General features: G+C 50.6%; 1 protein-coding gene across 1 annotated transcript in view; it reads left to right on the forward strand.

Moving 5' to 3' along the window:
- The first annotated feature begins 4890 nt into the window (after window positions 1–4890).
- prelid3b (PRELI domain containing 3) overlaps window positions 4891–17073 on the forward strand; it is a 33584-nt gene continuing 21401 nt past the window's right edge. The window contains exon 1 of the mRNA XM_072514531.1: window positions 4891–5035. Coding sequence (XP_072370632.1) covers window positions 5004–5035 — 32 coding nt within the window. The 5' untranslated portion in view covers window positions 4891–5003. The remainder of the gene's footprint in view (window positions 5036–17073) is intronic.

A 17073-nucleotide genomic window follows, 5' to 3' on the forward strand; every position in this document is an offset into this window, starting at 1 on the left:
AAGGTAAAAGTGAATAGCTGTCTACACTGCTGAAGCCACCTCCCTGGATTTTTGTTGGATACAGGTTGGAAGTTGTTTTCTATTATACCATGCCTCTGTACGGACGTTTGGATGTTTTTGATGCTGCGCTGGAAAGCTGGAACCAGTACACACAACGGATGCGTTACTATTTCCGGGCAAACAATATCACTGAAAACGAGCGCCAGGTGGTCATATTGCTCACCGCCTGCGGGCCGCATACGTTTGGGGTGATTAGGAGCCTTACGTACCCAGCTGCGCCGGACACCAAAACGTTTGACGAACTTGTGAATATAGTGGGGCAACACTTTAACCCAACCCCGTCCACGATAGTCCAGCGTTACCGGTTTAATACCGCTGAGAGGACCCCTGGAGAATCCCTTGCCGATTTTTTATCCAGGCTACGCGGGATTGCGGAATACTGTGACTATGGTGAGACCTTGTCAGAAATGTTACGCAACCGTTTGGTTTGCGGTATTAACAATGTGGCCACCCAGAGAAAGTTGTTAGCGGAGCCAACATTGACTTTTCAACAGGCAATACAAATAGTCTTGTCCCGAGAGAGCGCAGAGCGAGGAGTACAGGAGCTACAGGGAATGGAAGTGCATGCCTTAGGGCGAAACCCTTTCCGCCCAAAAACGTCCCCCCGCACTCCTGCGGTACCTTGGGCGAGGCAACGACCAGACCGACGCCAGTGGCCATCGGACATTCCTCCCCGAAGGGAGCCTTCTCCAGAGCCAATGGATGAGGAGCCATGTCCGTGTCAGACTTGTAGGCGCCGACCCCGTCGCGGACGGCGGTCCTGGGGACGCCAGAGGTGCCGTCGTTCCGACCGAAACTGGGACCAGCCCAGGGGCCGTAACTGGGACCAGCCCAGAGGCCGTACCTTCCATGTGGATGAACCTGTGGCGACCACTCCTGAGGACGTGGAGACGGAGGACGACTGCCTGCAGCTGCATTGTGTGGCAGCTCCCCGTGTGGCCCCCATTAAGGTGACAGTACGGGTCAATGGCCACCCGCTGGAGATGGAGTTGGATACTGGCGCAGCAGTCTCCGTGATCGCCCAGAGGACATTCGACCGCATCAAGCAGGGTATACAGACCCTTACACTAACTGACTCACAGGCCAGGTTGGCCACCTACACGGGGGAACCACTGGACATTGCAGGAACTACAATGACCCCTGTTGTCTATGGACGCCAGGAGGGGCGTTTCCCACTTATCGTAGTGCGTGGCCATGGGCCCAGCCTGTTGGGTCGGGACTGGTTGCGCCATTTGCGGTTGCAATGGCAGCACATCCTCCAAACAGTTTCTGGAGGGTTGACTGAGGTGCTAGGACGATACCCAGAGGTATTCCAGCCTGGTCTGGGGAAAATAAAAGGGGCCGTAGCCCGTATCCAAGTTGAACCAGGAGCCACACCGCGCTATTTCCGGGCGCGCCCAGTGCCTTACGCTTTGCTCGAGAAGGTAGAAGGGGAGCTCACTCATTTGGAGAGTTTGGGTATTATCAGGCCCGTCCGTTTTGCTGACTGGGCAGCACCAATTGTGCCAGTAATGAAGCCAGATGCCACAGTTCGCTTGTGTGGCGACTATAAACTTACAGTGAATACAGTTTCCCGACTCGACCGATACCCAATGCCTCGCATAGAGGATCTCTACGCGAAACTTGCAGGCGGACTCTCATTCACAAAATTAGATATGAGTCACGCCTACCTGCAGTTGGAGCTGGACCCTGCCTCCCGACCATATGTAACGATTAACACACACCGGGGCCTGTATGAATATACACGGTTGCCCTTTGGAGTATCCTCTGCCTGCGCAATTTTTCAACGTGTTATGGAGGGCATTTTGAGAGGTTTACCACGTGTGGCTGTCTACCTAGATGACGTGTTGATTACAGGGACGTCGGAGCAAGAGCATTTGGAAAATCTGGAGGCTGTCCTTAAACGCCTTTCGGAGGCTGGAGTCCGTTTACGTCACACAAAGTGCGTATTTCAGGCAAAAGAAGTAGTCTACCTAGGTTATCGGGTGGACCGCGAGGGTCTGCACCCCGTCGCAGAGAAGGTGCGTGCAATTCAACATGCCCCCACCCCGACTGACACTTCGCATCTTCGTTCTTTTCTCGGTCTCGTAAACTATTACGGGAAGTTCCTCCCCAATCTGGCAACTACGCTGGCCCCCTTACACCTGCTGCTAAAGAAAAATCACACCTGGGTTTGGGGTCAGCCGCAAGAAACCGCTTTCCGGCGGGTAAAGCAACAATTGTCGTCGTCTGGGTTACTAACCCACTATGATCCGGGAAAGCCTTTGCTCGTCACATGTGATGCATCCCCGTATGGTATTGGGGCTGTCCTGTCCCACAAGATGGAGAACGGGGCCGAGCGACCGATAGCTTTCGCCTCCCGCACATTGACTGCAGCGGAGAAGAAGTACGCGCAGATCGAGAAGGAGGGCCTGGCAGTGGTTTTTGCGGTGAAACGCTTCCACCAGTTTGTGTACGGCCGCCATTTCACTATCGTGACTGATCATAAGCCCCTGCTGGGACTCTTCAGAGAGGATAAGCCGATACTGCCCATTGCTTCTGCACGGATCCAGCGCTGGGCTTTGTTGCTTGCTGCATATGAGTATTCTCTGGAGCACAAACCAGGTACGCAGATGGCAAATGCCGACGCACTGAGCCGATTGCCTTTATCGACCGGCCCCATGTCGACCCCCACGACCGGTGAGGTGGTCGCAACCCTAAATTTTATGGACACCTTGCCTGTCACGGCATCACAGATCCGTGAGTGGACCCAGACGGAGCCAGTCCTGTCAAAGGTTCGGCACATAATCCTGTATGGTGGGCAGCATAGACAGCTCCCAGGCGAGTTACGGGCATTTTCCTCCAAGCTGTCAGAGTTCAGCGTGGAAGACGGCATCCTCTTGTGGGGGACGCGTGTGGTTGTCCCGGAAAAAGGCCAGGAGCTGATATTATCAGACTTGCACAATGGGCATCCGGGCGTGACCAAGATGAAAATGTTGGCCCGGAGTTATGTCTGGTGGCCAGGCCTCGACACCGACATTGAGAAGGTGGCCCAAAACTGCTCCATTTGCCAGGAGCATCAGAAGCTTCCGCCGGCCGTGCCCCTACATCACTGGGAATGGCCAGGGCGGCCTTGGGCACGCTTACATGCAGATTTCGCAGGCCCTTTTCAGGGATCCATGTTCCTTCTACTAATTGACGCCCAGTCCAAATGGCTGGAGGTGCATAAGATGCAGGGGACAACGTCCTGCGCAACAATTGAAAAAATGCGTTTATCATTTAGCACGCATGGCCTCCCCGAGGTGCTGGTCACGGATAATGGCACTCCATTCACGAGTGAGGAGTTTGCTAGGTTTACAAAGATGAACGGCATCCGCCATATCCGCACTGCCCCTTACCACCCGGCTTCAAATGGGTTGGCAGAGCGTGCAGTGCAAACATTCAAAAGAGGCCTAAAGAAGCAGTCTTCCGGATCAATGGACACGAGACTGGCTCGGTTTTTGTTTATGTACAGGACCACCCCCCATACAGTGACTGGGGTAGCTCCCGCAGAACTCCTAATGGGCCGGAGACTTCGCACCCGCCTTAGTATGGTCTTCCCGGACATTGGCGCAAAAGTACGCCGCACACAAGAACGGAAGGGACCGGGATTGTCTCAGCATCGTCCGATTCGGCAGTTTGCGCCCGGTGACCCAGTATTCTTGTGGAATTTTGCTGGTGGTGCCCAATGGGTTCCTGGGGTAATCTTTCGCCAAACGGGCCCTATATCGTACCAAGTGCAAGCCCAGGGTCGTCTCCAGCGAAAACATGTAGACCACGTCCGGTCCAGAAGATCATCCCCGCAAAAGATTCCCCGCCCCCGGAGCTCAGTTCAACAGCGGCAAAGACCAGAAACAAGGGAAGGTAGTCCTCCAAATCTTCCACTGGTGCCTCAGTCAAAGCCTGCGCAGGTCATGACGGGACCGAATGGGGACAGAGACGCTGACATGACGGAGGCAGCAGACTCTGACTCTGAGCTGGAGACACAGGATGAATCAGAGGGGGAATCCTCGGGTCCACAGGCCGTGGATGTACAACCGCGCCGTTCATCACGGAAGCGCCAGTCTCCGTCTCGTTATACGCCGCCTGATCCAGCGCCGCGTGCAAATGGCGTCCGGCCTGCGGCCAAACGAGTTTGACGCCTTCCTTCGCCAGGGCCTACGGTGGATTCCTTGGACTTTGGGGGGGAGGGATGTTATAACCTGCCAACTGACGATTGGCTGGGGACTAATGACTATCCCACAATCCTATGGGAGTATGAACTTCCCCAATGAGGGGGGCAGAGAAACTCCTACTATAAATAAGCTGGCCAGTCCAGGAACCAAGAGGAAGGAGAAGGTAGCAAGGGAAGTTACTGCTATGTATATATTGTTATAGTAAATAGACTTTATTATTTTGTATCCTTAAAACTCGTGCTGGATTCTTCGGGGCCCTTACAAAAGATAGGTTCTTGATTAATAAGGGGATCAGGGGTTCTGGTGAAAAGGCAGGAGAATGGGGGAATTAGAAAAATATCAGCAATGATTGGATGACGGAGAGACTCGATGGGCCGAGTGGCCTAATACTACTTTATCTTATGGTCTTAAAGTGCCCTGTACTGTAAGGCTTTCCTCCTCACTATTTCCCGCACCCCCAATTGAAGCACTATATAAATGTGATCAGTTGTTGAACACTCGAACTCTGAGGCTGTGTTCCTCCGGACTCCCCAGTGACCGCACCAGGTGAGCAGCAGAGGCGGTACCTGTGAACGTGATGATGTCAGCACGCACAAGCCCGGCGGGGCCAACTGGGGTTCCCGACGGCTGCCAAGACCGGGCTGCGTGATGACGTAAGTGGCGGCCAGGTCGGTTTGCGTGCTGACGTCAACTGAAGGCTTCGGGCGGGTGGAGAGCGGGACCCGGATCGGCAGTACGATCACCGGGAGGATGAAGATCTGGACGTCGGAGCATGTCTTCAAGTGAGTGTGGAAGTCACTAACCGGGGCCCCGGACCGGTACTGACTCAGGGTATTTGACCAGGCCTCAGGGTCGGTCAGAAGCCGGGCCTTCCCCCGGGGCGCCGGCCGGTTACCGACAATGGGTTAGTGGTTGAGGAGAGCGGCGGCCTGGGTTGAGCGGGGCTCTTCTGGGCGGTGTTGGCTCAGTGATTCGAGTCAAGGTGACAAGAGCCTCCATGTGCTGACCTCTAGAGAGAGGGAGGTGCTGTGATGTCCGTCTGTGCAGCGTGATTCAGGCTCACGCTGAGGGTGAAGTCAGTCTGTGCAGTGTGATTCAGACTCACTCTGAGGGTGAAGTCAGTCTGTGCAGTGTGATTCAGGCTCACTCTGAGGGTGAAGTCAGTCTGTGCAGCGTGATTCAGACTCACTCTGAGGGTGAAGTCAGTCTGTGCAGTGTGATTCAGGCTCACTCTGAGGGTGAAGTCAGTCTGTGCAGCGTGATTCAGACTCACTCTGAGGGTGAAGTCAGTCTGTGCAGTGTGATTCAGGCTCACTCTGAGGGTGAAGTCAGTCTGTGCAGTGTGATTCAGGCTCACTCTGAGGGTGAAGTCAGTCTGTGCAGTGTGATTCAGACTCACTCTGAGGGTGAAGTCAGTCTGTGCAGTGTGATTCAGACTCACTCTGAGGGTGAAGTCAGTCTGTGCAGTGTGATTCAGGCTCACGCTGAGGGTGAAGTCAGTCTGTGCAGTGTGATTCAGGCTCACGCTGAGGGTGAAGTCCGTCTGTGCAGTGTGATTCAGGCTCACTCTGAGGGTGAAGTCAGTCTGTGCAGTGTGATTCAGGCTCACTCTGAGGGTGAAGTCAGTCTGTGCAGTGTGATTCAGGCTCACTGAGGGTGAAGTCAGTCTGTGCAGTGTGATTCAGGCTCACTCTGAGGGTGAAGTCAGTCTGTGCAGTGTGATTCAGGCTCACTGAGGGTGAAGTCAGTCTGTGCAGTGTGATTCAGGCTCACTCTGAGGGTGAAGTCAGTCTGTGCAGTGTGATTCAGGCTCACGCTGAGGGTGAAGTCAGTCTGTGCAGTGTGATTCAGGCTCACTCTGAGGGTGAAGTCAGTCTGTGCAGTGTGATTCAGGCTCACTCTGAGGGTGAAGTCAGTCTGTGCAGCGTGATTCAGGCTCACGCTGAGGGTGAAGTCAGTCTGTGCAGTGTGATTCAGGCTCACTCTGAGGGTGAAGTCAGTCTGTGCAGTGTGATTCAGGCTCACTCTGAGGGTGAAGTCAGTCTGTGCAGTGTGATTCAGGCTCACTCTGAGGGAGAAGTCAGTCTGTGCAGTGTGATTCAGGCTCACTCTGAGGGTGAAGTCAGTCTGTGCAGTGTGATTCAGGCTCACTGAGGGTGAAGTCAGTCTGTGCAGTGTGATTCAGGCTCACGCTGAGGGTGAAGTCAGTCTGTGCAGTGTGATTCAGGCTCACTCTGAGGGTGAAGTCAGTCTGTGCAGTGTGATATAGGCTCACGCTTAGGGTGAAGTCAGTCTGTGCAGTGTGATTCAGGCTCACTCTGAGGGTGAAGTCAGTCTGTGCAGTGTGATTCAGGCTCACGCTGAGGGTGAAGTCAGTCTGTGCAGTGTGATTCAGGCTCACTCTGAGGGTGAAGTCAGTCTGTGCAGTGTGATTCAGGCTCACGCTGAGGGTGAATTCAGTCTGAGCAGTGTGATTCAGACTCAGGCTGAGGGTGAAGTCAGTCTGTGCAGTGTGATTCAGGCTCACGCTGAGGGTGAAGTCCGTCTGTGCAGTGTGATTCAGGCTCACGCTGAGGGTGAATTCAGTCTGTGCAGTGTGATTCAGACTCAGGCTGAGGGTGAAGTCAGTCTGTGCAGTGTGATTCAGGCTCACGCTGAGGGTGAAGTCAGTCTGTGCAGTGTGATTCAGGCTCACGCTGAGGGTGAAGTCAGTCTGTGCAGTGTGATTCAGGCTCACTGAGGGTGAAGTCAGTCTGTGCAGTGTGATTCAGGCTCACTCTGAGGGTGAAGTCAGTCTGTGCAGCGTGATTCAGGCTCACGCTGAGGGTGAAGTCAGTCTGTGCAGTGTGATTCAGGCTCACTCTGAGGGTGAAGTCAGTCTGTGCAGTGTGATTCAGGCTCACTCTGAGGGTGAAGTCAGTCTGTGCAGTGTGATTCAGGCTCACTCTGAGGGTGAAGTCAGTCTGTGCAGTGTGATTCAGGCTCACTCTGAGGGAGAAGTCAGTCTGTGCAGTGTGATTCAGGCTCACTCTGAGGGTGAAGTCAGTCTGTGCAGCGTGATTCAGGCTCACTCTGAGGGTGAAGTCCGTCTGTGCAGTGTGATTCAGGCTCACTCTGAGGGTGAAGTCCGTCTGTGCAGCGTGATTCAGACTCACGCTGAGGGTGAAGTCAGTCTGTGCAGCGTGATTCAGGCTCACTCTGAGGGTGAAGTCCGTCTGTGCAGTGTGATTCAGGCTCACGCTGAGGGTGAAGTCAGTCTGTGCAGTGTGATTCAGGCTCACTGGGGGTGAAGTCAGTCTGTGCAGTGTGATTCAGGCTCACTCTGAGGGTGAAGTCAGTCTGTGCAGTGTGATTCAGGCTCACTCTGAGGGTGAAGTCAGTCTGTGCAGTGTGATTCAGGCTCACTCTGAGGTTGAAGTCAGTCTGTGCAGTGTGATTCAGGCTCACTCTGAGGGTGAAGTCAGTCTGTGCAGTGTGATTCAGGCTCACTGAGGGTGAAGTCAGTCTGTGCAGCGTGATTCAGGCTCACGCTGAGGGTGAAGTCAGTCTGTGCAGTGTGATTCAGGCTCACGCTGAGGGTGAAGTCAGTCTGTGCAGTGTGATTCAGGCTCACTCTGAGGGTGAATTCAGTCTGTGCAGTGTGATTCAGGCTCACTGAGGGTGAAGTCAGTCTGTGCAGTGTGATTCAGGCTCACTCTGAGGGTGAAGTCAGTCTGTGCAGTGTGATTCAGGCTCACTCTGAGGGTGAAGTCAGTCTGTGCAGTGTGATTCTGGCTCACTCTGAGGGTGAAGTCAGTCTGTGCAGTGTGATTCAGGCTCACGCTGAGGGTGAAGTCAGTCTGTGCAGTGTGATTCAGGCTCACTCTGAGGGTGAAGTCAGTCTGTGCAGTGTGATTCAGGCTCACTGAGGGTGAAGTCAGTCTGTGCAGTGTGATTCAGGCTCACTGAGGGTGAAGTCAGTCTGTGCAGTGTGATTCAGGCTCACGCTGAGGGTGAAGTCAGTCTGTGCAGTGTGATTCAGGCTCACTGAGGGTGAAGTCAGTCTGTGCAGTGTGATTCAGGCTCACGCTGAGGGTGAAGTCAGTCTGTGCAGCGTGATTCAGGCTCACGCTGAGGGTGAAGTCAGTCTGTGCAGTGTGATTCAGGCTCACGCTGAGGGTGAAGTCAGTCTGTGCAGTGTGATTCAGGCTCACTCTGAGGGTGAAGTCAGTCTGTGCAGTGTGATTCAGGCTCACTGAGGGTGAAGTCAGTCTGTGCAGTGTGATTCAGGCTCACTCTGAGGGTGAAGTCAGTCTGTGCAGTGTGATTCAGGCTCACTCTGAGGGTGAAGTCAGTCTGTGCAGTGTGATTCAGGCTCACTCTGAGGGTGAAGTCAGTCTGTGCAGCGTGATTCAGGCTCACGCTGAGGGTGAAGTCAGTCTGTGCAGTGTGATTCAGGCTCACGCTGAGGATGATGTCAGTCTGTGCAGTGTGATTCAGGCTCACGCTGAGGGTGAAGTCGGTCTGTGCAGCGTGATTCAGGCTCACTCTGAGGGTGAAGTCAGTCTGTGCAGCGTGATTCAGGCTCACGCTGAGGGTGAAGTCAGTCTGTGCAGTGTGATTCAGGCTCACGCTGAGGGTGATGTCAGTCTGTGTAGTGTGATTCAGGCTCACTCTGAGGGTGAAGTCAGTCTGTGCAGTGTGATTCAGGCTCACTGAGGGTGAAGTCAGTCTGTGCAGTGTGATTCAGGCTCACGCTGAGGGTGAAGTCAGTCTGTGCAGTGTGATTCAGGCTCACGCTGAGGGTGATGTCAGTCTGTGTAGTGTGATTCAGGCTCACTCTGAGGGTGAAGTCAGTCTGTGCAGTGTGATTCAGGCTCACTGAGGGTGAAGTCAGTCTGTGCAGTGTGATTCAGGCTCACTCTGAGGGTGAAGTCAGTCTGTGCAGTGTGATTCAGGCTCACGCTGAGGGTGAAGTCAGTCTGTGCAGTGTGATTCAGGCTCACGCTGAGGGTGAAGTCAGTCTGTGCAGTGTGTTTCAGGCTCACTCTGAGGGTGAAGTCAGTCTGTGCAGTGTGATTCTGGCTCATTGAGGGTGAAGTCAGTCTGTGCAGTGTGATTCAGGCTCACGCTGAGGGTGAAGTCAGTCTGTGCAGTGTGATTCAGGCTCACTGAGGGTGAAGTCAGTCTGTGCAGTGTGATTCAGGCTCACGCTGAGGGTGAAGTCAGTCTGTGCAGTGTGATTCAGGCTCACTCTGAGGGTGAAGTCAGTCTGTGCAGTGTGATTCAGGCTCACTGAGGGTGAAGTCAGTCTGTGCAGTGTGATTCAGGCTCACGCTGAGGGTGAAGTCAGTCTGTGCAGCGTGATTCAGGCTCACGCTGAGGGTGAAGTCAGTCTGTGCAGTGTGAATCAGGCTCACGCTGAGGGTGAAGTCAGTCTGTGCAGTGTGATTCAGGCTCACTCTGAGGGTGAAGTCAGTCTGTGCAGTGTGATTCAGGCTCACTGAGGGTGAAGTCAGTCTGTGTAGTGTGATTCAGGCTCACGCTGAGGGTGAATTCAGTCTGTGCAGTGTGATTCAGGCTCACTGAGGGTGAAGTCAGTCTGTGCAGTGTGATTCAGACTCACTCTGAGGGTGAAGTCAGTCTGTGCAGTGTGATTCAGGCTCACTCTGAGGGTGAAGTCAGTCTGTGCAGTGTGATTCAGGCTCACTCTGAGGGTGAAGTCAGTCTGTGCAGTGTGATTCAGGCTCACTCTGAGGGAGAAGTCAGTCTGTGCAGTGTGATTCAGGCTCACTCTGAGGGTGAAGTCAGTCTGTGCAGTGTGATTCAGGCTCACGCTGAGGGTGAAGTCGGTCTGTGCAGCGTGATTCAGGCTCACTCTGAGGGTGAAGTCAGTCTGTGCAGTGTGATTCAGGCTCACTCTGAGGGTGAAGTCAGTCTGTGCAGTGTGATTCAGACTCACGCTGAGGGTGATGTCAGTCTGTGCAGTGTGATTCAGGCTCACTCTGGAGGATTCACTTCATTTTTCCTGGCTCGGCACATCACCTGAGTTTGTGGCTGCAAATCTTCAGCCTTTTAGGTAACGAGGCAGTTCCCAGTAAGGAGCAAAAACTTACTTTTCCTCTCTTAAATCTGATTTGTAACAGCTAGCGCATATTTTCTGTTTGTTCGAGTTGATGTTTGGCATGCACAGAAACCTCTCATATTGTTATAAAACTAAAAGATTGTCTTGTCCCAACTCCCAACTTGGCTCACAGCTCCGGGAACCGTGCTTCTCCATAAACATGTGCGGCTCCACAAGACGGACCCGTTGGTGGAAAGGGTGCACTTGCTCCACGCAAACCCACAGTACGCCTACATGGTGTTCCCCGACGGCCGCCGGATACCGTCTCCCTCAGGGACCTGGCACCAGCAGGTTCCGCCCCCACACCACCCCCGCCGTCCCCATCACCCCTGCTAGAACCGTCCGTCCTCCCCCTGCACACCCCCGTTGATGAAGAGGATTTTGGCACGTTCCCGGAGTCAACTTCGACCACGACAGCACCAACATCGCCGGCTCCACCTCGTCGATCCCAGAGGACGATCAAGGCGCCGGACCGGCTGAACCTCTGACCGGCCCACCGGATGGCCAGAGACATTTTTTTTTCACTGTTCTGTAAATATTAAAGATTGCGAATTGTATATAGTTATCCACCACCCCCGCCGGACTCAATTTTAACAGGGGGTGAATGTGGTAAACCACTGTGTTCCTATATTAAGGGTTGTACGGTAGAACATGCACTACAGGTTCACCTGGGCCCCTGCATGCTAGCTCCGCCCAGGAGCCGGGTTATAAATATGCGTGGCCTTCAGCTAGCAGCCATTTCGTCAGCTGCTGTAGGAGGCCACACTTCAGATACTAACAATTCAACTAAGTTTGAATTCAACTTCATCGGCAGCCAAATTGATCGTGCCTCAGCACATCTCTGCATCATGACATACATGGGAAATCTATCGTTTCTGTGAATCCAGTATACAGTGAAGTCCAGAGAGCTTGGGTGTAAAAAGTTGGAAGAACCATGACTTAAGTGATGTTAGCATGGGTCCTTTCAGTCAGGAGGACTATTCGGGGAGACAAATGGAGGGCTACTATTCCTTTTTTTCATTCTTGGGATGTGAGTGTCATTGGCTAGGCCAGCATTTATTAGGCATCCCTATTTGCCTGCAAAAGATGGTGGTGAACTATCATCTTGAACGCTTGATGTAGATGCACACAGTGATGTTAGGGAGGGAGTTCCATGATTTTGAACCAGTGACAGTGAAGGAGCGGCAATATGTTTCCAGGGTCCCGGGTTCAATTCTGGCCTTAGGTGACTATGAAGTTTGCACTTTCTCCCTGCGTCTGCATGGGTTTCCTCCAGGTGTTCCGGTTTCCTTCCACAGTCCAAAGATGTGCAGGTGAGCCCTCCATTTGTCTCCCTGAATAGTCTTCCTGACTGAAAGGACCCATGCTAAATTGCCCATTAATGTTCAAAATGTTAGGTGGGGTTACAGGGATAGGGTGGAGGTGTGGGCTTAAGTAGGGTGCTCTTTCCAAGGGCTGGTGCAGACTCAATGGCCCGAATGGCCTGCTTCTGCACTGTAAATTCTATGATTCTATAACCTGGAGGGGAACCTCCAGCTGGTGGTGTTCCCATGTATCTGTTGTCCATGTCCTGCTAGGTGGTAGAGATCATGGGGTTGGAAATAGTCAAACAAATCTTAGTGAGTTGCTCTTGTGATTTTTTGGGATGATACTGTAAACTGATGGTGGATGGGGTGCCAATGAAGCTGGGCTGCTCTGTCTTGGATGATGTCATGCCTGCTGAGTGTTGGAGCTGCACTCGTCCAGCCAAGTGGAGAGTATTCCATCACAGTCCTGACTTGTGCCTTGTAGTTGGTGACCAATCTTTGGAGAGCCTGGCGAATGAATAGAATCACTAGCCAGGGATTGCTGCTGGGAGGACACGTGGTGATTGGATTGGATTTGTTTTATTGTCACGTGTACTGAGGTACAATCAAAAGTATTGCTCTGGGGCAGCACGGTGGTGCAGTGGGTTAGCCCTGCTGCCCCACGGCGCCGTCGTCCCAGGTTCGATCCTGGCTCTGGGTCACTGTCCGTGTGGAGTTTGTACATTCTCCCCATGTTTGCGTGGGTTTCGCCCCCACAACCCAAAAATGTGCAGGCTAGGTGGATTGGCCATGCTAAATTGCCCCTTAATTGGAAAAAATGAATTGGGTACTCTAAATTTTAATTTTAAAAACGTATTGCTCTGCGTACAATCCAGACAGATCATTCCATACATTAAAAAAAACATAGGGAATACATAAATACACAATGTCAATACTTGCTATCCACATTCCAATAACTTGCTGTTGGGCTGCATACATCAGGAAACCTTGTCTGTGAATTCTACTCCAGAAAGTGTTCACACCAGTGGGACAGTAGAGGAGAATTTGACAGGAAAATTCATTTTAAAAGAAACAAATTTATTTCCTGTTTGAATCTGTTGAACACCTTACTAGATGAACCAATTTCCTTGTGCGATACTTTGCAGGCAGCACAAAGGTCATAATGCTCGTTCGCAATAGCTAAAATGTGTTTTGCCTTATTGTGGCATCAAATCGAGTGATCTTGTGTTCCCAAGTTGTCGTTAGTTTTGAGCTGTAATTTGAGCTCCTGACTTACTGATTCTGTGTGCTATGTAACAATTTATGTATTCACCTTACACAAACTAGTGGATCAGGTGCTGCTTCTGGTAAAGCAGACTCTGTTCAGTGTACTATAATAGCAGAATAATTTGGAATGATTTTAATTGGCCTGCAGGTTTAATTCTGCAAAGCTACTTTACAGTAAATGTCTTCAGTTTAGTTACAGGTTCATTGCCATGTGTGAGGGAGGTTTGCAGATTCGCACATGCTTGTAAATTTCCAGCTTCAGGTCAATTTGCAGATTTCCTCACGAGGAGGATTTACTTGTGATTGGTTTCAATATGAAATTACTCCTTTTCTTTGTGTTTTTACAGTGTACGGACAAATGACTTTCTCAGTGTTTATATTTATTATTTAATGTACATCGCGTTACAATAGATACATTTCTTTAAAGTATGGGATCACCTAGCGACTGGAACTAGTTATTTAAATCTTAAGCGAAAGTACACGGTGCAAGGAGATTTGAACACTTTTTATTTGTTCATAGCGTGGGTGCCGCTGGCTCGGCCAGGCTTTACTACCCATCCCTAATTGCCGTTGAGAAGGTGGTGGTGAGCTGCCTCCTTGAACCACTGCAGTCCATGTGGGGTAGGTACACATAACAGTGCTGTTGGGAAGCGAGTTCCAGGATTTTGAAACTGACAATGGTCGTTTACCATGCACCTGCACTTCAAGTTGTGGGAAGAGGTTGTAGGTTTGGAAGGTGTTGTCTATTGAGGCTTGCTGGGTTGTTTTGCATCTTATAGATTGTATACACTGCTGCCACTTTTGCGACAGTGGTGGTAGGAATTAATTTGAAGGTGGAGGTTGGGGTGCCAAACAAGCAGGCTGCTTTGTTCTGAATGGCGTCAAGCTTCTTGAGTGTTGTTGGAGCTGCACTAATCCAGGCAAGTGGAGAGTCGTTCATTACATTCATGACTTGTGCCTTATAGATGGTGTGCCTTATTGATGAGTCAGGAGTCACAAAATTCCCAGCTTGAGACCTGCTCTTGAGGCAACAGTATTTTTTTGGCTAGTTCAGTTTCTGGTCAATGTTAACCCCCATAAGGTTGATAGTGGCGGGTGGGGGGTGGTGGGGTGGAGAAGATGGTTAGATTTTCTCTAGTTAGAATGGTCATTAACTACTTTTGTAGAGTGAATGTTATTTGCCACCTGTCAGCCCAAGCAGAATGTTGTCTAGTTCTTGCAGCATGAAGGCACCAGCTGCTTCAGTATCTGAGGAGTTGTGAATGGCACTGAACATTGTACAATCACCAGATAACATCCCCACTTCTGACCATATTAATTAATAATCTTTATTGTTACAAGTAGGCTTACATTAACACTGCAATGAAGTTACTGTGAAAATCCCCTAGTCGCCATACTCTGGCACCTGTTCGGGTACACTGAGGGAGAATTCAGAATGTCCAAATTACCAAACAGCACGTCTTTCGAGACTTTGTCTTTGTTTTTCGGGACTATGACGAAGACCATCAGTTAAGTACCTACAGTCAATTGGTCTAGGACACTACCCTGAGAAATTGATGTCCTGGGGCGGAGATGGTTGATTTCAAATGAGCACGATTGACCAGGTTGGATTTGTCCATTTTTTGGCTAGAACATATCTGGGCAATTTTCCACATTGTCAGGTAGATGCCCTGTTGGAGCTGTATTGGAACAGCTTGGCAAGAGACACAGCTAATTCTGGAGCACAAGTCTTCACTATAGCTGGGATGTCCGAACCCATAGCCTTTGCAGTATCCAGTGCTTCTGCTGTTTCTTCATATCACATAGAGTGAATCAAATTGACACCTTTGTAAGACTGGCACTTGTGTTATGGGGCCCTCAGGAGGAGGTAAAGGTGAATCAAAGACATGCTGTTAGTTGAATTGGACATTCTGAATTCTCCCTCTGTGTTCCCGAACAGGCGCGGAATGTGGCAACATGGGGCTTTTCACAGTAACTTCATTGCAGTGTTAATGTAAGCCTATTTGTGACAATAAAGGTTATTATCATCCAATCGGCACTTCTGGCTGAAGATGGTTGTAAACGCTTCAGCCTTGTCTTCTATATTGATGTGCTGGGTTCCTCCATCGATGAAGATGGGGATATATGTGGAGCCTCCTCCAGTTTAATTTTCTGGTTTAAGTATCCATTATAACGACCGGTTGTGGCAGGACTGCAGGGCTTAAATTTGATCCATTAGTTGTGCAAATACAAAGAACAATACAGCACAGGAACAGGCCCTTCGGTTCTCCAAGCATATACCGGTCATGATACCAGCCTTTGCCAAAATCCTCAGCACTTCCTTGTGCCGCATTCCTCTATACCCATCCAATCCATGTGTTTGCCAAGATGGTTTTGAATACCGTTAATGTATCTGCTTCCACAACCTGCTCTGTCAACGCGTTCCAGGCACTCACCACCCTCTGCATAAAAAACCTGTCTCGCACATCTCCTCTAAACTTTGCCACACGGACCTTAAACCTACGCCCCCTGGTGACTGACCCTCCACCCTCGTAAAGAGTGCCTGCCCATCCACTCTATCCATGCCCCTCATAATCTTGTAGACCTCTATCAGGTCACCCCTCAACCTCCGTCTTTCTAATGAAAACAGTCCGAGTCTATTCAGCCTCTCCACATAGCTAACAGCCTCCAGACCAGGCAACATCCTGGTAAACCTCCTCTGCACCTCTTCAAAGCCTCCATATCCTTTTGGTAATGTGGAGACTAGAATTGTGTGCAGTATTCCAAGTGCGGCCTTACCAAGGTTCACATATCTTTGAAGGTAGCAAAACAAGTGGACAGGGTAGTCCAGAAAGCATTCAGAATACTTGCCTTCATTGGACGGGGCATCGAGTATAAAAACTGGCAAGTCATGCTACACGATGAAATACTTGCCTTCATTTGACGGGGCATTGAGTATTAAAAACTGGCAAGTCATGCTACACGATGAAAGATATCCTCAATGTGGAGATGGGACTGTGTCTCCATAAGGACTGTGTGGTGGTCATACCTGCCAATACGGCCATGGATAGATGCAACTGCAAAAGGTAAATTGCTTAGGATGATGTACAGTGGGATTTTCCCTCTTGTTGGTTGTCTCATCCCCTGCTGCTGACCCAGTCTGGCAACTATGTCCTTCAGGACTTGACCAGCTCAGTGGTACTACTAAGCCACTCATGGTGATGGACATTGAAGTTCTCCAACCAGAGTCCATTCTGTGCCCTTGTCACCTCAGTGCTTCTACCGCCAGGGAGAGTACAGATTCATCTCCTGCGGACAGTAGATGCTAATCAGCAGGAGGTTTCCTTCGCCTGTATTTGACCTGATGTCATGTGATTGTCCGGAGTCAATTTTGAGGACTCCCAGGGCAACGACCTCCGATTGTCTACCCACTGTGCCACCATCTCTGGTTGGTCTGTCCTGCTCGTGGGACAGAACGTAACCAGGGATAGTGATGGAGGAGTCTGGGACATTGGCTGTAAGGTATGATTTGATGAATATGGCTATGTCAAATTATTGCCTGCCTGGTCTGTGGAACAGCTTGACATAACGTGATGCTGGGTGGTCTGCCTTTTTAAAATTCTTATTTGACTTTTCCACAATAAAGAAAAATTCTAAAGGGAGGACCCACCATTCGTAGTTAACTAAAGACGTTAGGCAAAGCATGAAACTTGAGGAAAAAGCACAACTGCTCGAAGACAAGTGGCTGGTCAGAATCTAAAGAACGGCAGAGAATGACTAAACCTTTAATCAGGAGAAATAAATGATACAGTATGGGAGGAAGCCAGCTAGAAATTTAAAAACGGATAGCAGGAGTTTATACAGGTAGTTAAAAAGGAGCAGAGTCGGTAAAGTGAATGTTGGCCGTCTAGAGAGTGACAGTGTGGAGATGATAGTAGATAATAAGGAAATGACTGATAAAATTAACAATTATTTCGCTTCTGTCTTCACTGTAGAGGATTAAAAAAAATCATTCCAGTAATAGCTGTAAATCGAGGTGGAAGGGAGAGGGAACTTGGTGAAATTCCAATCACGAAGGAAGTGGTACTGAACAAACTGATGGAGCTGTAGGCTGTCAAGTCTCTGGGTCCTTATGGACTTCATCCTAGAGTCTTAAAAGAGGTGG

The sequence above is a fragment of the Scyliorhinus torazame genome, chromosome 8 (genome assembly GCF_047496885.1).
Source record: "Scyliorhinus torazame isolate Kashiwa2021f chromosome 8, sScyTor2.1, whole genome shotgun sequence".
Classification (NCBI taxonomy): Eukaryota; Metazoa; Chordata; class Chondrichthyes; order Carcharhiniformes; family Scyliorhinidae; genus Scyliorhinus; species Scyliorhinus torazame.